The 22,569-nt window shown below is 43.2% G+C and overlaps 1 protein-coding gene across 2 annotated transcripts in view; it reads right to left on the bottom strand.

Moving 5' to 3' along the window:
- The window catches only part of TAOK3 (TAO kinase 3), a 151,037-nt gene that overhangs the window by 22,847 nt on the left and 105,621 nt on the right, over positions 1–22,569 (bottom strand). The window contains exons 13-14 of one of the 2 annotated variants that reach the window (XM_014593635.3): positions 19,059–19,265; positions 1,521–1,655 (exon numbers count right to left, since the gene is read on the bottom strand). In XM_014593635.3, coding sequence (XP_014449121.1) covers positions 1,521–1,655; positions 19,059–19,265 — 342 coding nt within the window. The remainder of the gene's footprint in view (positions 1–1,520; positions 1,656–19,058; positions 19,266–22,569) is intronic. The other variant, XM_059713551.1, reaches the window with a different exon arrangement.

Genomic DNA, 22,569 nt, shown 5'->3' with positions numbered 1-22,569 from the left:
GCTGAAGAAATGGTATTCTATTACTATTTATTTGTTCAATACAGACTACTGAGTTGACAGTGCACATGTGTGCACATGCATGTGCACATAAGTGAGCACATACACCTGCACAGCTATAACAGGAGCATGTGGAAAAGGGGTTGTTGTTTTTTTTTGTTTCTTTTTTTTAAGGAAATCTGAGATTCTACTGGGACAGGAATCCTGGCAGAAAAGCATCTACTGCACCCATTTCTAGGTCACACTTTAAATTTGGGGTGCAGGGGAAAAAAAAAGATTGAGCTTTACAAAAAATACACCTGGGAGAAGAGAAACTCAAATGCCCTGCCCCAGATACAAGCCAACATGGAGCACAGGCAGTAGCGTAAATCCCACTGCTTCATTCTGGGCTTCAGCAACAGCAGAGAAAATGTGAAGCTACCATCCGCTGCCTTTCTCCTCTCTACTCCACTGACAGACTACCTCTGCTTACACACACTTCCTTCTGTGCTGTTCAAAGCTCTGGAGCAGTGAAGGGGAATGAGGAAATGGTGGTAAGGGGAATCATTCAGATGCACAATAAAACAAAAAGGGGGAGGGTTCTCTGTTGTAATTTCTGGGTTGGCCTAGGATGATGTCATAATAGGCAGCAAATGCAATGGCCAAACAGTGGATACTCTGTAAGTCTCCCTTGCCCATGTGACCTCTAATAGCAGTTGTGCTGAAATATTTAAGATTGCAATTATTTTCAATTTAGCAGCCCATTTTCCCCCTTGTGAAGCCGTTGTTTCTTATAGATACCTCCTGAGAAGGTGGTTACAGATTTCAGGCTGTGTGCATGCAAAAGATGGGGGGGGAGGAGGCAACACAACTAACTCTTCCGGCACACACCCCTTTTGCTACTACAAAGGCATCTATAGCAATCACATTTGCAATAGTACAAATCTGGACTGATCCTACCCATCCCCCCTCCGCCCTCCTCTTTGTAAACCCACAGCCCCGCGGTAAGCCCTCGCTCATTTATTGGAGCCAGGCAATGCTTCATGAGGTTGAATAGAAAAATAAAATGCAGTGAATAGTTTGAAATGAAATAAATGAATGAGATGTATAGCTGGTAATTCAGCCTGAGGAGGCAATGATCTGATTTTGCAATGATGAAATGCCATCAACCTATGAATTCTTTTTTTTTTGTGTGTTTTTTAAGAAATATGTATGCATACATTTTATACACATGCAAATCAATACACACATTTTTTTAAGGTGGAATACTATTAAGAGACAACTGATGCAATACAGGAAAAACATTGTAAAGAACTACATCCTTAAACATGTTTAATTTTATATAGGCTGGAAATAACCCCGGGTGTGGTGAATCCCCCTCCCCCCAAGCTTTTTGCACATTCCATGCACAGAGCTAAAAATCTCTTTCTGTGCAAAATCTAGTTGCTATGCCAACAAAAAAAGAGGGAGAGAGAAAGAGAGAAAAATTGACCCCTTCCCAGCCAGACAGAGAGAAAGAAGGGGGCTGGGGGGGGGCTGCTTACCAAAGATGCTGATTTGATTGTGGCAAAGCGCTCTCGGTTCCGGTAGTGGAGGGCCTGATTCTGGACTGACTGGGTAGGCCGCAGCTCAGGCCTGCGATCCCTGTGGCCCACCTCATCCCTTATAAATACATGATCCTGCAGAAATGGATAAAAACAAGGAGAAAGTCCAGCTGTGCTCTTTCCTCGCCGGCTGCCTCTCTCTCACCCCTCTTTCTGCACAAGCACTGCTGTTTGAAATGCATAGTTTAGCTCTCTGCTAGCCCCTGCAGCTCCCACAGTACAAAATGAATAAGCAACACATTGCAGCCTTCAGTTAGGAATGTCAGCTGATCGCTAGTGGGATGCCTTCTGAATCCCTGGCAGATTTTTTTTTTAAACCTCCAGAATTACATATGTGCAAAAAAGAAGAATCAAAAGCACAAAGCAATGCAGAGCAGCCAGAGTCTTCAGAAAGAGCTGCAACCAAATAATCCCTTTAAAAACGTGATTTCCATGTCTAGCAAGGAGGATGCTGTTCCCTTTCAACACAAGAGCAAGATTTTGCCTCATTCCCTTTCAAGAGCTGCTTTTCCTTAATTTGATCGTTTGGCTTGCAGTTGCTATCTGTTCCGGTGAATGATCATTCTGCCTAAGAGCACTGCAGGCTTGGTGAGACCAGCTTCCCTGTCTTGTGCTGGGAAGGTTCGGTGACCACTCAGGGATCCTGCTTTCCAGTCATGATCGTACACAGTTCTAGCACTTTCTCTCCACAGCCTCACAAAGGATTTTTTTTTTTTTTTTTTTTTTTAAAGCAACAGCTCACGGCTTTAACACAACTGGCTCTTTTTCTATAACCTCACTCTTGCTAACTGTCAAAGAATTTGGAACCGGCGACGGTACGCATGCTACACATGCACACTAAGCACTGCAACAAAAACCTGCCACCTTTTATCAGTCACACAAAATATATGCCTTGACCAGATGGGTCTGCGAAAGACCATTCCTGTTGTCCTGACCAGATGGGCCTGGAAAAGGCCATCCCTATGAACTTGTTATGATAAATGGCTCCAAAGGTGACTTCCAAAAGAAGAAACATTTTCCAACCGTCTGCTCCCAGCTTGGTACTACCAGGCACAGTCTGCACAGGACTTACTTTTGCAAAAGCTACTTCTATTGCTCTGACCAGCGCAGATTCAAAGCAGGGAGCAGTGCCAAGTACGGAGCTGCCAACTTTTCTTAAAGCTCCAGCTCTTCAAGTCAGGAGAGATAACGAGAACTTTGTTCTTCATAAAAAAGTGAAACTCTCAGTCCTTATGGGTGTGGAGTAGAGTCTGCACACGAGAAGCATGAAGGCTCACACAACACAGCACACAGAACCCCCTCCCCCCAATTAAAAAAACAAAACAAAAAAAACCCTCTTGATCATGGGAGGCCTCAACTTGGTACAGGCAACATTACACATGGCCACAGACATTTTTATTTTAAGCAGCTTATGTTCTAGATTGGGGTTTTTAGCAAGGTCAGAAAACATACTGCTAAGAACACCCACTTCTACATTACAATTTCCACCATTGCTACAATGGAGGTAGGAACTTGCATAGAAAAAAATCTAGAGCCGAGAGGGTGGTACTTTCTCCCTCACCCTGAAGGAAGGAGAATAGCCTTTGCTTTATAACCATGTTTATCCCTATCCCATGCAGATTCAAGCACTTCCACAATAATTGTGTGAAATAGTCTGCATCAGAAAAAGAAATGATAGAAAATCTTCAGGAATCGCATGCTACTAACAAGGAGCCTTGAGCCAACATACTGTTCCTGGTGTCCCTGTACCCTGCATTGACCTTTGGCAAGGTGAGAGGAATGGCCAGGATTGTGACAGAACAGTTCACAATGGTTCCTGGATAACTATTCAGGCAAGGGGAAAGATGCTATGTCAGTCAGTTACTTCTAAACTAGTGGTCACCAACCCGCGGATCCCAATCTACAGGTAGATCCCAGAGCCTCTTTTGGTAGATCCTGGGCTGGGGGGAGCTAGGCGTGTGCACATGCGCACACCCACCACCCCCAGCAGGTCAATCTATGGTGGAGGGAGGGGGCAAGGGCCAGATCAAGGCCCCCCACAGTGAATGGCTGACCGTGCAGCCCAACCAGGAGCAGAGGAAATTAAGTGGGGCTCCAGCCTGGCCAGGTGGTGGGAGGACTGGAGCCCAGAGAGGTTCCTCCAAGGGCGTGGGAAGGCATCCTCCCATCTCTGTGGGAGCGGAGGCAACAGAAGCGGACGCCGCTGTGCCTTGAGCCTTGCTGCAAGCTGGCCACGTGCAGGCATGGCTCAGCTCAGCAGCGGGGACTCACATCAGGGTGGCCTCGGCCCAGCCATGCCTGGGAAGAACTGGTCATCCAGGAGCGTGTGGGGGGCGGCTCCTGCCACTGGGCACAGCCCAGCAGAGGCCCCAGGGGTCTGTGTCCCTGGGGCCTCTGCCAGACTGTGCCCAGCAGCAGAAGCCCGCCTCCCCCAGTGCACCCCTGGACCACAGACACTTCCAGACCCAGCTGGGCCAAGGCCCAACGCCACGTTCCTCTGGCTGCCAGGCGGGTGCGGCTCAGTGCAGTCGCGATACAGAAGTGGGACCAGGACACTCCCTGGTCCAGGGCACGTGGGGCAGGGGGCATGTGGTAGATCCTGGGGTGCCTTTTAGTTCCAAAAACTGATCTTCACCATAAAAATGTTGGAGACCACTGTTCTAAAACATGAGATGTATTAAGTAGTGGAGAGGAAGTGGGGAGAAGGAGGGTATAAAAGAATGCCTCTTAGAATGGATCTGTGTAGGCCATGCTGTACACACTGTTTTAATTTTCATTGTTGGCATTATTACTGCTGGGTATCATTTTGGATTCCTATTACTTTTGAAGGTGGTTAACATTACTGAAGTAAGGCTGTTTTTAAACTCTCAACTGTGTGTGCGTGCATGTGCCCGTGAGGGGAGACCTACCGTTTGTATATGTGCTTGACTGAAACATGGATCTCAGTCATTGCTCAAATATAGCAAGATTAAATATTTAATTTCTCAGCTAAACTGGAGTCTTGTGACTTCACTGGGAGCATACTGATCCTGTGAATCTTTGGGGTATTATGGTTTAGCCAGCAGAAGTAATGGAGGTATCTATAAGATGGTACTGATAGGAAATACCACAACGTTCCCAAGCAGAAGGACTGGCCATTAAAGTTAGTTATGTCTACTTGAGTTTCAGTCTGGAATCGTCTAAAGGCACATTCTAGATGCCTTCTGGAGTTCTCCACAAGGCAACATCACAACTAGATTTCACACAGGTGAGAGGCAGGAGTGAGACAAAATGAAAGTCACCTAACAGAAAACCCTCCTAGCAACCGTGTTTGCCTCCTTTTGGTTAAGAGGTTCATGTTCTCAATTCAGAGTGCTGGCATGCAGCAGGTTAAAGTGAGGTGATTCTCCAGTCGATCAAGGGCACAGAGAAACCTTTTACATGAGGGCAGACTTTGGGGAGCCTGGTATAATGGAAAAGGCAAGTAGAAGATGCAAATATTTACCTATACTAGAACCGCCTGTGCCACTTGTATGGTCTACAACCCCATCATAGCACATCCTCTAGCTCATCCTGTATTTACTCAAACGTAAGGCAAGGTTTTTTTCACCCCAGATAGCATGGGAAAAAAATCTCCTCAACTTACATTCACTTAAAGGGAAACCTCATTAAATTCACTGTCTATTAATAAACTGCTGCCAAAAGCAGCATGTGCTCAGTAATGGAAATAAGCTATGAACTAGATTAAATGCAGCCAACACAAAACACATGGCCCACGCCCCACAAACATACTGAAAGGAATTTAGTACCCATTGAGTGTAGTCCTTCTCAGCACCAACTCTTTTTCAAGTCATGGTGAGCCACTATATTGAATACATTTTTACTTCCTCTTCATTCCCACAGCTGAGCTGTGCCGTGCCTTTCTTTCCCATTTCCAATAATTTCGGGAGGGGGGGGGTTTAGCCAGCCTTAAATGTTTGACAAACATTACCAAACAGGGTTCCAAACAGTTCACCCAGCATCCCCCTGTCAATCATTCTCTCAACCTGTTGCTTATGATTAACGTGGCCCTACCCTCCATAAGGTGAAGCTTGATCAAGCTGTCTTATGTCTCATCTGCATAAAAATTTTTGGAGGATCCCAGGACTCATGACAAAAACACCCAGTTCCAGTTACAAGTGTGTGTGTGGAGGGGTCTAATTAGCACATGGATGCTTTGTATGGGAAGGGGTGGCATATCTGTAGTACACACATACTGAGCAGTGCTGAGCTATGGGGTCACCATGGCTTCAAACACTATTGACTCTGCTGGGGCCCAGCCCAATGAACTGTATGGTAAATAATGAGCCTTTTGGCTTTGGTCTAATGTCATGCATATTTTGTACTGTGGAAGACCAGGAACTTGCTCACAAACAGGCACACAAACCTCCCAGTCAAGGACTGTATTAGAGTCGGCCCGAGTGAGATGTCCTGGTATTACAAGAAGATAGCAGAAGAGGATGGGAAAGATGGCGGACATCACATGGAACAGAGGGAACTGGCATAGACTTTTCAGACACAAGCTCTTCTAAGAGAGTAACAAGACAGTGATGACAACAAATATGAAAATGAATGAAAGGACTGAACAAGCAGAAGGGGAATTTGGGAAGGGCATGGGGGGAAAGGACTGAGGTAATGCTTTGCATAACTGATGATTTCAAGAGGACAGTGATGAATGCATGGGTACGTAGGTATGCAGGAGTGCAGGTGCGCGGTGCAGTCCTTGTAATGGGACTAAAAATAATGCGACTATAAAGGTGTGTTTTTGGACTGTCAAGTAAACCATGGCGCTCAAAGGATAGCTTGTTAGAGGTACAGATTTTTATACAGATTGACAGACAGATAGAACAATAGATATAATTATTATATATCTATCAATCTGTCTGTCTATCGATAGATAGAAATAAATATTTTTGCAAAAAAAAAAAAAGGTGGAATTGTATATAAAGCAAGTACAAAAGTGTTGCTTAAGAGTGTGTTTATGGAGTACCTGTGCTAAAACTTCCAGCAGTTTAAAAAGAAGTTAAAATGAATGAATTCTGGAAGAACAAAGTCTATAGGTATCCATTACCTATATGCAAATTACTATAGGCATGCTTATCTCAAAGTCAATGGTTGAAAATTTGCCCCTTACTTCCATGTGCCCAGGAAAAGCAGGGTATGACAGTAAAGGGAGGTGGAAAGAGTAAGGGGGTGGGGGTGTGTGTGTGTGTGTGTGTGTGTGTGGAACAACCCCCAGTAATTAGGTTTGATATATGGAAAAATTATGACAGAATATCATATTAGAATGTTATATAATATAACATTATCTATCTATCTATCTATCTAATCTTACAATATTGTATATTTATAAACTTTCCATATATCAAATCTAATTATTGGGGAGTTGTCTTACATTTGAGTAAATATGGCATTTCTCCTCACCATATTCCTGGGATGAAAAAATAATTTGCCACAGAGCAGCCTTTTATTTCCCAAAATATCAAGAAGTCATCATGGAGCAATGACTTCACCCGGACAGTTTGGTTATCTGTATTTCTCCTTCATAAGGAATAAGCAAGCAAATCCTTCAGATCCTCTAAGCTGGGGCGGGCAAACTCCAGCGCACGGCCAGATCCGGGCCATCAGGCAATTTCATCTGGCCTGTGGGTGGGTGGCCACCAATTAATCATATTTGGCCCAGCTCACGGATAGCTCTGCTCTGCTCCACTCTGCATGGAGCTGTGCCCTGCCCACTCCCACCGGGGGAATGTGCTGTGCTCCCACCCTTGTGTGCAGGAGGGCCCCAGCCCTCGTCCTGGCCAGCACATGGCTTCCAGGTAGGCCTGTTGCTATGCTGCTGCTGTAGCCACTCAGGGAACTGCTCAGGTCCCCCAGCCTCCAGCAGCTCCTCCTTGTGTCTGTGCTGCAGCGCTCTGGGCAGCAGGTAGAGAGGAGCCTGGAGCAGGAGCCCCACACTCAGTAGGGCGGCGGGACTCCTCTCCGCTCATGTGCAGCTGCTGGGGACTCGTGCGCCACCAGGGTGAAGCCCCACACAGTCTTCCCTGCTGCCACATGCAGTTTCTGCACTTTGCAGGAAGTGGTGGGGAGCCCCGTGTGATGGATCCAGGCTGGTTCCTTTCCCTGCTTCCCAGCAGAGTCCAGGGCACTACATGTGGTGGAAGGAAGTGGGGCCAGGCCACCAGCTCCATTGTGCTGGGGTCCCTCCCGTGGTGTGTGGCTCCAGCTGTGTCCTGGGAGCTGTGCACCAGGATGGAGAGGGGGGCGTGTGTGTGCGCGGGGGGGGCTCCCACACATACCTCACCACACCCACACACCCCACCACACCCCTTTACCAACCCACAACCACACCTTCCCCCACACACAACCAAACCCTTCACCCACCCACACCCCCAAACACAACACCCACCCACACATACACCACATCCTCCCTGACATCTCTGCGCACACACCCACACTCCCCACACACCTCCAGATCTTCACTCCCCCACAACCCATCTCACACACATCCAGCCCCCCAACCACACCTCACACACAATATACAAGAATAAGGCATTATTTTGAGCTATTATGTAATCACCTCTATATATTCACTACACAGCCACATGTAAATAAGGACAAAAATATATTTTAAAATAAAATTGTAATACCGTATAATAGATGTTTGATTTTTAGTATAGAATTTGTTTTCTTTTCTGGTTCCAAGATGGCAATGCCCTCCCACCCTCGCAAAGGAGTACTTCTGGGGGCAAGGGGCAGGACTTCTGGTGGCCAAGGTTGGGGGTTAGGCGGGTTCCAGTCCCAAGATAGCGACCAGGGGGTGGGGCACCAGTCAAGGGGCAGGGCTACCTTTGCAGCCCTTGACAGGTCACCAAAACTCATCAAGTGCCCCTCCAGCCAAAATAATTGCTCACCCCTGCTCTAAGTGCTGGATGCTTTAGGAGTAAAACCATGTCCTTGCATCTGCTGGTTTAACCTCTGTGGATTCCTCTGTGCACAAGGATCTCCTGGCAGAATCTAGCCAAGTGTCCAGAGAACAGTTTCTTGAGACATGAATATAATAAATGCTTTCAACAGCCCTTTCTTGACTTAGATGAGGAGCACGGTAATTAATTTGCAACCAAGCAAGCAAAAGGATTGGAAGTTTAATGACTAGAAAACCTGCAGCAGACAAAAAACCAGGGACTGTCCTTGGAATGCCTGGATCTGGGGCCAACTCCTATCTCCTGCCAATTCAGCAGTATATAGGAATCTGCTGTTCTCTCTCAAGCAACATCATGTGAGCTACAAGGGCAAGCATTTTAACGAAGAACTATCAGGCTGGCAAGAAAAAAAAATACAGCTAATCTTCAGAGTTGCTAAGACTAACAGGCCAGATGGAAGGTAGATAGAAGGATTGGTTAAGAGAAGTGAGAATGGGGAGGTACTACTCTCTTCCTCCGATCCAGTGTACACTGAAGGACAAAACTAAGTTACTGAAACAGAGGTCTAGCAATATGCTGAACAGATATCTGCAGACTGTATAGGACATTGGTCTAGAATCACTCCGGTTACCACAGCACCCTTGGGTGCCTTGAGATCCATTCAAGGGTGCCACACAATGTTTGTATTGTTAGGTGTGCACAGATACACCCAGAGATTTCAAATAGAAATCCACTGTGTTAAAGACATTTTCTTTACTAGAAGAATTGCTCTATTAATTTTTCTGTAGTCAAAAAAAGCAAAACCCAAAAATTTAAGAGCTGGCATTTTCTGAAGGGGTGCCTCAAGTCTAACAAGGGGTGCCTCGAGTGTAAAAAGTTTGACAGCCACTGGTTTAGGGTTTTATTTCACAGAAGTTTAAGAATAACCCCAGCAATTTATTAGTTTTCAGCTGCCCAAGATCAGCCTGTAACCCCTATAGCTGGACTTTTAAGAAAAAGAGGATGTTAAACCAACCTCCGCCACAGGGTCAACTGGACTTCGGATCCAAACACTCCAGCGTTAGGCAAATATCAATCTGAAACTATCCCACCCAGCCCCAAACTGGTAGTCCAGGGCCTTTCCCAGGTTTTTTCTAGTAATGAATCCTCCATCTTGTTCTATATTCCCTTCAGTGGAGGACCTCTGCCTTGTCAAAAGAATTTATGCTGTAATTATTATTCCCTTTGCAGGAAATGTATTAAATATCTGTGAAGACGTTATATTGCTAAATACAACTAAATGCCAATGGGAAATGGGTGCTTAACTCCTGTACATTTTAATAAAAATCAGTCTGATGGTGTTACACTTTAAACTATATCCTCTGAGAGTATCCCTTGGGAGCAAGTAGAGAGAACTGGTCAACTGGGATGGAGATTATTTTGAAGTAATCAAATAATCTTGGTGCAGTAAGCTTTATTTAAGGGGGAAAAGACCTCATGCTCATGTATAAGGTAATCATCTCATCCTACTCCAACAAAGAGCTTTTCCCTGGAGGCAGCTAATAAGACTTCAGGTCTCCTGTGAACAAACACTGAATGGACACAACTGAAACATCTAAGGAAGAATTTGATCACAGGCATTAAGAATACAATACCAAACAGGAACCCCCCCCAAAAAACAAACAAACAAACAAACAAACCCACACACACACCAGAAGATGACATTTTTGTGCATATCTGCAACATAAAAATAGTTGTCAAACTGTTTTCAAGTCTACAGGAAAGCTGCTCTCACACACGATCTTAGCTACCAAGTTGCTACCCCACCTAGTTTTAGAACAATTGTAAACCTTAAAGTAGTGTAACAGAAGTGGTGACAGCATCTCTAATGCTAGCAGCCCCACCTCTGTTAACAATCTTACTAGACTTGAATAATTCCACTTGAAATGAGCAGTGCCATACTAATATTCAGCCCCAAATCTGCCCTTTTTTATTTTTGTTTGTTAGCCAGCTCCATGCAGTTTTACCTACTTCTTCCCTACAAAACACACAAATGCTTTACTGTTTTCATTTAAGATATCAGCAACCCACATCCACACCCAAGGGACACATACAATCTAGTGTCCACGTAAGAGAAACATTGTGGTGTATGGAAGCAGGGTCCGAATTCAAAGTGACATAAAGAACATTGGAACATTTTCCAATGACAAATATCTATAACTATATTCATTTTAATGTTTTAAAAGACACCTCTATGGGCAACTTTACTGCATAAGGAATAATCTCTTTCTTACGAGAATGCTTCCTTCAGTGAAAGGAAATGAGAGGAGGTTCATGTTGGACATTTCTCAGTTTCCAGGAACACTTTGTAGCAAAGTTCCACGTTGACTGATGGTTACCCCTTCCTCTAGAACTGGGGTGGGCAAAATACAGCCTGTAGGCCACATCTGGCCCACCAGGCCATTCTATTTGGCCCATGAGACCCCACCAAAACACAATTTTTACTGGTTCACGGCTGCCCCTCAAAGCCGGGAGAAGGTGGGCTTTCAGAGGTCACAAACCATAGGACCGGTGGGCTCTGTGCTTCCACCTCTGCAGGGCTCCCAGCACTTCAGCCAGGAGCCCCATGTGGAGGCAGCATAGTTTTTGATTTTTAGTATATAATTTGTTTTTTTTCTGGTTCCAAGATGGCAACCCCCTCTCCCCCAAAAGGAGTGCTTCCAGGGGCAAGGAAGGGAACAGGGCTCAATGGGGATGGACAGACTTCTGGTGGCAAAGGTCAGGGGTTAGGAGGTGGGACTTCTGGTACCAAGATGGAGAATAGGGGGTGGGGCACCTGTCAAGGGGTGGAGCTACTGTTGTGGCCCTCGAGAGCTCACCAGAAGTCATTAAGCAGCCCTCCAGCCAAAATAATTGCCTACCCCTCCTCTAGATGTACATCAGCTGAAAGGCAGTTTGGTGAATTGCCAGTAACACTTTTCTCCCCAACAAGCAGAATAAAATTGTGAACTGAGCATGCCAAGGACCAAGTTAAGCCTTTACAAACCCACATAATTAAGTCAATAATATGGAGCCTTCAGTTCTTCACAAAACATACTGTCTACACTAATGGCCTTGAGGCTGATCACTACAACTAGGGTATTTGGTTTGTGCTCGTTTTTTTTGCAATCATTTAATATATTTTAGATAAACAGTTTCTCCAATAGTACCGCTGCTCTGGGAAACTGGTCCATCTTCCAAGAACCCTGAAAGACTATAAAACAAGCCTCAAATGCACAAAGACCAATAATGAAAACATGTATTTCCAGATTACCTTTCAGCCCAGAAGGCTCTACTCTTCTTAAGAAACTACACCTCTGAACAAATAACATTTAAAGAAAATAGCCATATAACCATATCTCCTTGAACATCGACTGGTTGGTTCAAACAGCTTCTAGCTCGATATCCGTGTAACTTATGTACATTAATGAATTTATACTCAGATCATGCCCAGAAGGCAACAAAGTACTAGCATCCCCATTTTCTAGATGGTGATCTGAAGAACCGAGAGTCAAAAAAACCTGCCTAGTGTCACACCAAGGGCAAAACTAAGAACTGACTTTTTATCTCCTATGTCCCAGTCACACTATATTCCTTCTTTGTCTGCTCCTTGATAAAAAGTATTTTATGACAAACTCACCCCAGTAATGCAACATTTATGTCCTCACAACACCCATGTACTTAACTGGGTTACTGAATGCATCAGGCTACCAGTATTCCCACTATACACGTAACACATTCTACCCAGGTTCTTTCTTGGCCACTCTTAAGAGTGAGACTGACTAGAAATATATATATTTAAAAAACCTTGCTACCCCTTCCCAAAACAACAATAGTCACAGTTACATGGACCAAAACACCTTTCTGTAATGCCAACTTTCCACATGCGTGAAATATCTGTAGGGAGGAAGCTGGTGATAGTTGGGAAATGAGCAAGTTGGGAAATACGAGTAAGTGTACTCAACAAAGCAAGCATACAGGTCTTGATGGTGGTCCCACCGAAGTTAATGAGAATTTGCCTGATTCAGTGGTAGCAGGTCTGTTTGCATATGATCCTAAAGATTTTAAGTATACAAAATCATTGCTTGAAGGGTGCAATTCTGTCTGCTTTAGCAGTTTTACTTTTAAGAACAAAGAATCATGAAAACACAAAATTATAAAAAAAAATCTCTAGCTGGAACAGCGAATTGGACAAGACGCAGAGAAAAATAAGATCAATTGCATTTGGTCAGCTTAAATACTCACATTTTCACCTCTAAAGGATAATTTGTTCACATATATTATCTGGATTGATTCTAAAAGCAGCAAGCAGTTGTGAAAATATTCCCTCAATCAGCTCAATCTGACAAATGGTCCCAGGACAACATTATTAACTAAACCAAGAAGAACACCACACCAAAGTAACAAGGAATTTCTAAACTAGTAATGGTTAGGTTTGAAGGGACACCTTGGTAGGGAGGAAAGGGGGCATATAAATAGCCATTTTTAACAGCACGGCAGTCAGTGCTGCCTTGCATCCCACTGCCGCCCAGGGTGCAGATGTGCCTTGTTGCGGCTCTGCTTAAGGCAAAAGCTCTGTTTCTAGCATTGCTTGGCTTCTTGCATAGAAGGTAGTCAAAAGGCCATTACATGTCTTGCTCCTTACCCTTCATTTCAAGCCCAGAATTCACCATTCTTACAAGCTTGGCTATCCAGATATCCCCACTGAATCTCCCTCCGCAAAGTATAATCCTACTGCTGTATTCATTCTCCCCATATGGATTAGAGACCCAGAGAGGTAACAGAGCAGCTCAGCATCCTGGGCACCCCCTCAATGGCAGCACCTGGAGCTGCTGCCCAGCTGTTCCCCTCAGTTACCCAACTACAGAGGACTCAAGCTCTAAGACATACCCATGTTAATCCTACCCACACCACCTATACTGCTTGCACTTCCAGACACGTCCCCACTGAATCCAGTTAGGAAGTCATATATCAAACAGAGAGGAGAGAGTTTGCCCCCGCCACCAACCTGTAGTTAGCAACTGGGTAAGTCTGTTATGTTGCAACAGTTCATTAACCAAAATAAATCCCCCTATGTGGACATGGTAAAGAGTTGATGGAGCTTAAGAACAAACACCCTCCATTCAGGCCTCTTGTTCTAATCATGTTTTAAACAGATGGGTGCATGCTTACAACAGGTCTTCCTAAAGATTTTATTGGGGATAAATTATTACCAAACAAAAGAAGTGGTGGCTGGAAAGTACTGGGTATTTCAATGCTGAAATTAGCATCCCAGCAACAGCTCTGTAAAGCAGTTGGATAAAATAACAAAGGACTTTAGGAAAAAAAAAAAGACAACACCTTTATTAACTTTTTGTTTGGGTATAGTGAGAATGGTGTTTTTAACTAATGTCAAGCCTTGGAGCTATAAAACATGGAAGTGCTCTAAGTCCTGTCACTTGACATATTCAGAGAGGACAATGTACTGATATGCCATAGTACAACGGTTCCCAATTTGTGGTACACGTACCACCAGTTGTATGCAGACCACCTGTCAGTGGTACGTGTTAACAGATTTATTATAATTATTTTATATGACAAAAATTTGTTGGTGGTATTTAAGGTTGAACTGAAAAATTTGCTGGTGGTACTTAAGGTTGTATTGTTTTAAATTGGTGGTGTGCAATCTGCCAAAGTTTGGGAACCACTTCCGTAGGAAAGATTTGTATCTTGTCAGGTGAATGGGCTGGATGAGAATAAATCATCTATTATGTGTGAGCAGGAAGTGGCGACCACTGATGGTGTACTGTTGAATGCTGTTTTGGTAACCATTAATACACAAATCTTCCTTTTACAGTTAATGCTAAGGGGTAGCTTAAATACCACCTCTGGCTTTGACCATAGCGAGTTACAGCCAAGTCAACATCACTTACAGTGAAGATGGCAACTGGAACAGTGGCATACTTCCTAGTGCCACTATTACATTGAGTTTCAGCATTTTATGCTTCCCATGGTAGCAGCATCTATTCCCCTATATGCAATAAAGGGTCAGTTACTGCTGATTAAAACCCCATCTTCCTGTTAGCATTATTCCAACTTCCAAAGGAGGAGAAATAGGTACCACACTGACAGAATGGAGAAGCCTGTGCAATACTCAGCACTTTTGATGCACACAACACCCCATTAGCTGCCTATCTAAAGCCAGGAAATTTGATAGTGGGTGCATCTACACAGGCCATTAAGGTGTTACGATAAATTCCGGCACAGTGTGCACCGGAGTTTATCAGTGTCTTAATGGCACATGTAGATGATCAAACTGCTGCAGTCCAGGGTACACTGGGGGGTCAGCCCGAGGCTCCAGGAAGCAGCGTCAGGGCTGGCCAGGCCACAGGAGTTCCCCAGCATGAGAAGCCCTGTGGCTAGAGGGCAGGCAGGGGTCTGGGTCCCCTGCTGCATGGGCTGACCAGGCACAATGTACACTTGGGTCAGCTTTTACACATGTGTTTAAGTGCAATCATTTTTGTCACAGTAAGATAGTACTGTCAGTGATGGGACAGTACTATCTCACAGTGGTGAAAATTAGTTTGCTGAGGTTTAATAGCATCACATGTATAGACTGGTGCCTTACACCACAGCAAATTAGTTTACTGTGCAGTTAAAGGGCACATGTAAATGCACCCAGTTAGTCCTCTAAAGGATCCAGATACTCTCTCTCATTTTTGCTTCAAAGTGTGTTAATTGATGTTTATATAGTTTTAGTTTTAAATTCCTGTATCATTTCACTTTGGAGAACAGAGAAAATACAAAGCTTAATTACATTTCTCTGCTTTTTTTTTTTTTAATTACTTCAAGATACAACCTTTTGGTCTGCAAGAAAAGTGTTATTTAACCTGGAATTTTTAACCTGAACTGCTAAATGAATGCCTGAATCAACTCCCAAAGGGACCTGGCCAGGAGACTGTAACATGATCTTTGGAGAAAGAGAAAGAAGTACAGTTATATAACTCCCTCTCCAACAAGGCAGACCCACCCTCCTGAGGCTGGTTATTAGGGTTCTTCTCCTTGACCCTGAACATACAGAGCATAACAAGAAAGGATAGCATCTGACATTCACACTGGCAAGAGAAACTGTAGATGGCTTGTATGTGAGGGACAGAGATGAGAGAGGTATTTAGATTTCCATTAAGAAACATGCCGGTGGTCACTGTACCTCTTGCAAGTACAGATTTGCTGACCCAGTGTGAATGAGGAACAGGAGGGTAGGAAAGGCAAGCTCTTGCCTGACTACCCTGATACTCTACCTCCATTTTGTGCCAAGGACTTTGTTTCAGCCTGTTAGAAAAAACTGGCTCAAAGTTAATGTAAAGGACTGCTCACCCTGATAAGAGAGGGCTGGGACTATTTTTTCTTGCGAGTTGGAGGGGCAACCACATACAGGGTCTGCATGGGCTAAAGCTGCCACTATTCTGGACACAAATGCAGACCTTACCAGACAGAGGCTTTCATTCTGCATCAGAGACTGCGTTTGGGAAGGGTACCCCTTGATGTGTATGTGTTATGAAGTGATCAGAATAGTCGCAGGGACCTCAGCCAGCAAAGTTTCTGTAACCAGCCAAAGCAAAACTAGAGTAGGAGCAGAGGTCATTTTACTTATTTAGTGGCAACCAAGTATGCTCTGCTGTATATATGAGTATTTGCAGCTATCTAATAGGAGTGAACATCTCAAAGCGAGTCTCTATGAACTTGTGCTAATTCAACATAGCTATTAACAGCTACAATGCTTAAAATCTCTGCAAAGACACCCAAACCTTGTTCAAAGTAAATCTGCCCAAGCCCTGCTCCTAGTTCACACTAATAGGAACCAACTGTAGTTCCCTTCCTGACTACCCAGATTAATCTGCAGCATTGCATGATGGGACCTGTAGTTCTCACCACACCACTGATTTGTTTTATGCTAGATTTGTAAGTGTACACGCAATGATCTTGAGAGCACAGATCCGGGAAGAGACTGAAATGCTCATAATATTTAGATCCTGATTTGTTTAAAAAACATTACTAGTCCATATGCCATTCTGCCAATTCATAGCATTTTAAAAGCTTTCTGATACATGGGACTGCATTAGAGTTCTTCATTTTTGAGTACTACAGCTTGTGTGGTGCTCCAACTTGCCTTTTAGCATTGTGCGAACCAAGCCTATGTTCACTACCTGAAAAGGGAGACATGATGATAGCTTAGATCTAGGCAGAAGCCCAGAGCACTTGTTTCAGCTGGTGCTTCCCTCTTTTCCTTCAGAAGCTGGTTAAATGCAAGTTGAAGATTTAATTTAAGATCTGCACCTATGTCTTGTCCCATCCTGTCTGGGGTTTAGGTTCTGAATGGCACTAAGAACTCACTGGCTCCAGAAATGTCTTCTCGGCAGCTAGAACGAGGGAGGGTCACCCAGAATACTTCCGAGCAGTCCTCACAAAAGCCTCACTAATATATGCAAAGAGCCACCCAAGTCTTGAATTTACACTACCCAACTTTTCAAAGGAGGGCACTTTGCAACATTTTGAAGACAAGTCTTTTAGTTTCAGATTTACGTACCTACAGATAAAGCTGCTGTTTCAATCTGATTTCTATTTTAGTCTCTCATATATATTTATTAGACATTTATATTTCATTAGTATGCATGTGTAGTTTAAACACCCTTCACTGAGAATTACTTTCAAACACAGAGTTAAAAATATATGCAATTTTAAACTACATTTTTTCTAACTTTGATGTTACTTCATACTGTAGCTATTCTGTCTATTCACCTCTATACAAAAATACAGTGGAAGACCATAAAAAGTTAACAACCACCAACTTATATCAGACATCTATTAAATTTATAAGCATGGGGAGAACAGCAGTAATCTCAGATACTGTGCTGTGGTAACTGATGGCAAATGATGACTTTAAAGACAACCTCATCAGAAAGAACAGAAAACCTTATCAACTAGGCAGGAACACATTTAAATTTTCAGTGATCTACACTTGAGCATATGTACCTTGAATCATAGTTGTGAGCAAATGTGCAGATCTCCCGTTCCTTAAGCAATGAGATGGCTGCAGCTTGTTACTTTCCCACACAAGCCTTTCACACAATGGCAGTGACAACGGCAGCGCACAACAATACATTTATGCAAGTGCATTCTTCCCTACCCACAAAAAACCTGAACTAGCTATCTTACCGGTAATCTAATGCCTTTAAATCATGAGCAGGACATTAATACTGCATATAATCAATGAGCTAGGGCTAGTAGTTTTAAAGGAATTAGGAACTTTCCTCCCATTGACATTGCCTAGTGTTGTATTTTCCATCTCAAAGACACTGGCAGCTATATACAGATCCAGAAGGATTAACACACAAGCCTTAGTGATCTGTGCGCCTAGGAAGTATTGTACAATTCATACAAATAAAGTTTTATTCTGAAATTAAATAGAAACTCCATGCCTATAAAATAAATGCAATTCATGCCTGCTGAGAGAGCTGCACAGCCTGTATTTTCATGACTTGCATTGACATTTATAAAACCAGTAAAAGCCTTATTGTAACCTGTGAAAGTAATCACTCACATCAGCTCCTCAAACTATTTTATACATATTCCTGCAGCACACACAACAGTCTCTGGCACATTTTCTTCACTCACTCAGAAGGATCCGTTTCACACCCCATATGTATTCTTTTTAACAAGGGCTCACTCTGAAGATGAGATTTCAAGCACATTTAAGAAGAACGTAAAACAAACATCTTTTAAACTTCTGAGTAAACAAACTGTGGTACTTGTTGGAAAATGGAGAGGACTACCAGGAGAAGGCTGACCCTGAAATTTTTTTACCAGTAATTTTCAAATGTCGCAAACCATCACGTGGATCAATTTGCTTAGAAGCATAAGCATTTAAATGGTTAAAATGAGGCTATGCTGCTACAGTGTCACTGAGAAATTCACACTTCTGTTGCTGTAGTGTTTTAGCTCCTCTGGCTGTAAAGCAGAGATATAACTTTTGAAGCTCCCTGCAGATTCAGTCCCCGAATTAGAACCTCCATTTTGCTGTCCACTAAGTATGGAAACTACTAGGAGTATGTACAAAGAGTCTTCTGAAGGGAGATCCACATGCATGCTAGACAATCACAAGTTGCGACTGCTAGACAGTTAGTGACCCCTTCAAACCACGCTACAACACAACTGCTCAGAGGAGAATGAGGGCTCGTGTTTCAAGCAAGCATAAAAGTGCAGAGGCATTGCAGGGTTAGGTACATGCATGTGATCTGCCTGGACTGTCCATGTACTGACAGTTCTACCACAGCTGCACCTCTATTAGCACCACCTTGTTAAACATCCAACTGCCAAAGCCAGAAAAGAAGGAACAGCGAGTCTCTAACCACCTTGAGGGCTAGTGAGAGGGTGCACAAGAGGCCTTCCACACATTGCTGTATTAGGCCTTAAGCAACCTGACCCAATGTGAGCTGTAGCAGAGACTGCAGGAAGCTGCGGAGAGCACCAGAGAACATACCTTCTTGTGCACAACAGAGGAAGTGGAATTAATTGTGCTCTCGTCGTTATGCATCATGACCAGTTCAGGGCTGCTCTCATCCAGGACTTCCTGCATGCTGCTCACACTGCTGCTCTGACTGCCTGTGCTGACAGACATACTTGGGATGGAATGGTTGCTGCCCAGACTGTCCATCTTCCTACTCAGGTTTGATCCATGCTCACTGTCCTATAAAATAAGGGGCATTGGTTACAAAATACTGCTGGAAATGAGCTACCCAAACACGTTTCTGCAGTGGCCCAAGTTGCTTTAAAGGCAGTTCTGCAGAAGTACAAGTTCTCCATCCCTTACTTCCTGGCATCTAAAATCCTCATGCAAACATTGCTCTAAGGTAATAAGATGCTCTGTCTGGGGCAGTCACTTTCTCCTCGTTTACCCTGACGCTATACCATCCAGATCTCCCTCAAATTAATTAAAAGCTGGGCAATGCCACCATTTGAATAGGAGACTTCCAGGGGATGCAGAAATGTGTGTGGCAGCAAGATTAGTGTTTGAGACTGGGGTGCTCTTACCTCCAAGTCATTATTGCAAAAAATGCCCCCATCCAGGTGCTCTGTATCAGAAAAGACTCAGTGACTGTGTTTGCAACCATTCAGGATTCCACAGTACTTTTCATAGTTAATCAGCAGGTATACTCCATAGACTTAAAATGCCCTTGTCCTTTCAATTAAGATACAATGCATTGTAAGTTCTGATGTAGTGGTCTTCACTTGGAAACTCCTGACATCTCCACAGAAGAGGTCATATTACAGTGATCTGTGTGTAGCACAGCAAGTTTAATTACATGATCACACAACTATTTATCATGTAATAATTAACCTTTCTTTTTCTTCTAGGGACTGAAATGCACCAGGATAGAGTCCTTTTTCACATTCAGCATGTCTACAAATAAAATACACACCTTGATTTAAAAAAAAAAGACAGAAAGAAGAAAAAAAAAAAAGATTTTTCCTCAAAAGCCTCTGCCAAGGGGCATGAAAGAAAGTGTCCACTATCAGCCCCACATGTAGTACCTGCAGCTTTAGTTTAACTTTTCTCTGGCAGAGGCCTAAGCAGCAAAAACTGCTATTGCTGTATTTACTCAATTATAATGTGCATTCCGATATCCAGTAACTGATTTTTTTTTCTTTGGTATACAACATGCATCTTTTTTCTCAAAAATAGGGCATTTTTCTTCCTTGTCTACAGATCACTATCTTATTGGATCAGGCTGAACTGCAATGACTTAGAGGACTGACAACAGACAATATAATGCAGTAGCAGCTGTTGGTGAGAGTTCTCCATAAGGATCCCAGGACTCTGGAAAACTCTCCAATCCTGGGTCTAAAATACTTTTGATTGGCCAAAATTCTTGTGACTTTTACTGCTAAAATACTTTTGATTGGCCATTTAGCAGGGCCTACTTTTTTTTGCCCTGGCCTTTGAGGAGAGCTAGGAGAGAAAAGTTACTAGCCAATTAAAAGTTCGTTACTTGGAGCAGCTGTCTGACAAAGCAGTAAGCTGACCAAGATCTGTATTTGAATGTGTAATTTTAATTAGACAGGTTACTCAAAGCTGCGTATGGATGTTTTTTATACTAAAGGGTATAAAAGGGTATATACTAAAAGGTATAACTACACAGTTTGACTGACATATGCAGCAAAATAAAAAATTTCCAAGAAGCTGATCTAAGGTTGCAGAAGAAACAGCATCTTGCAGTATCTGTGTTACAGCACATGGCCATGTAATTTAAGAATACACAGGCACAAAGGACAGGGTTACGACTGCATATATAAACTTAATATCTTTCTTTCTGTCTAGGGTATCTACACCTGTAACCTTAACATTCTAGCAGCTAGTGATAAAAAGTCCTTTTTTAAAACCAAAATGTTGTTTTTATTGGCTACACAATTAGGTGTACTTTGAGGAACATCTTCCCCTCATTCCCTAGGAAGCATCTGAGGGAAACTCTATCTTGCTATGGGCCTCAGTAGGTGGGCAGCTTTTACTGACAAGGTGAGCAGTCACTAAGGCAAGGGTTAAATTCTGTCTTGGCTGGCCAAGTTAGACATGCACATGTGAGCAATGTGGTCTTTCTTAGTGGCATGCAAACTTAGTGGAAAAACTCAGCATAAAGCATGCTGCTAGTGTGCAGGACATGAACTTCATTAGACCATTAACTCAAAGAAAGCAAAACCAGGCGTTACTGGTACTCTAAAGCACTTAGTGAGGACTACTGGAACATTATTTCATCCTGCTAACTCCAATCAGCTAAACGGTAGAATGAAAAAGTATCTCTCCTCCTTGGTGTTCTTGTATCTCCTCGGTTTCCTTCACAGCAAACAGCCTCAGTTGCGCTTCTCAGTATGGGACTGCCAGTAGGGTGTTTCCAATTGTTGTCCAATGCCACTTTGGGTACCTTATCCTGTTTAATATAACGAAAGCAACACTCCATTCCCCTCCAAACCCAACATTTTTTCATTTGCCTTTTCCTTTTTCCAAAATAGGACAGCTGTACTTTACAAGCACAATATAAGGCCCACGCTGAACTTTGGCCTCCTGCAGATTTTCCTATGCTCCAGGAGACAGGTAACAGCCAAGCAATATCAGTTTACCTTGGGGGAAAAAAATCCTAGTGCGCACCAAACCATTATGCACTTATTTATCCAAATGTGTCCATGTCAAGTGACATTCATTTTCATTTCATATCATCAATTGAAAAATCACCCATTGCCTTCTCTTCATCACAGTTAGAGTCAATTACTGCAGACAGATTAAGTGGGTTGTTTATAACAGAAGGCTTGAACTGAACTGGATTTTAATTTTGTGTCTTCACATTGCTTTTCCATATGAAAACAATGATTTTCCTTTTTTTGTGCTCAAGAGCTTTTTAAAGTCCAGCTGCTCAGATGATTTCATTTTCAACTTGTGATAGGCCAATTACTGTATATGAAAGTCTCAGAAACTGGAGGAACATTACAATGGTGACAGTAAATGGACTCAACTGCATTTATAAAACAGAAAAGCCTAATCTATCAATCGCTGACAGCGTAGCCCAACAATTTTATGCCGGGAAGCTAATTCATTTGTACCCTTCACTCACCTACCCCAATAAGTTTCAAGGCTCAGATACACTTCAGCTATACCTTGTAACTCAAAGACAAAATAAAATGTCCCTTATTATGCTTTTAGTACCCTCTTGCTTTTCCTATGGGTTTTAACCCTACTTCAGGGCTTATACTACAGGTGGCTGAAGCCCATTAATGCTGTCTTTATTGGCTGGGAGGATCTCTATTGAGTGAGGTCAGCTGGCCCCTCTCTGCTATTAAGAATGTCCTTTTCACTGATGGGCATGGTTTATATTTAAGATCAACAACACCCACTGCAATCACAAGTTAAATCTCTTTAAACTTGTTGCTTAAAACTGTTATTAGATTCTTAATTAACCCTTGCCTTAAAATAAAAACCATTTCAACCTTTCCTCATTCTCAAC

Source organism: Alligator mississippiensis, chromosome 10 (genome assembly GCF_030867095.1).
Source record: "Alligator mississippiensis isolate rAllMis1 chromosome 10, rAllMis1, whole genome shotgun sequence".
NCBI classification, from domain to species: domain Eukaryota; kingdom Metazoa; phylum Chordata; order Crocodylia; family Alligatoridae; genus Alligator; species Alligator mississippiensis.
This window is presented reverse-complemented; position numbering and strand designations above follow the sequence as displayed.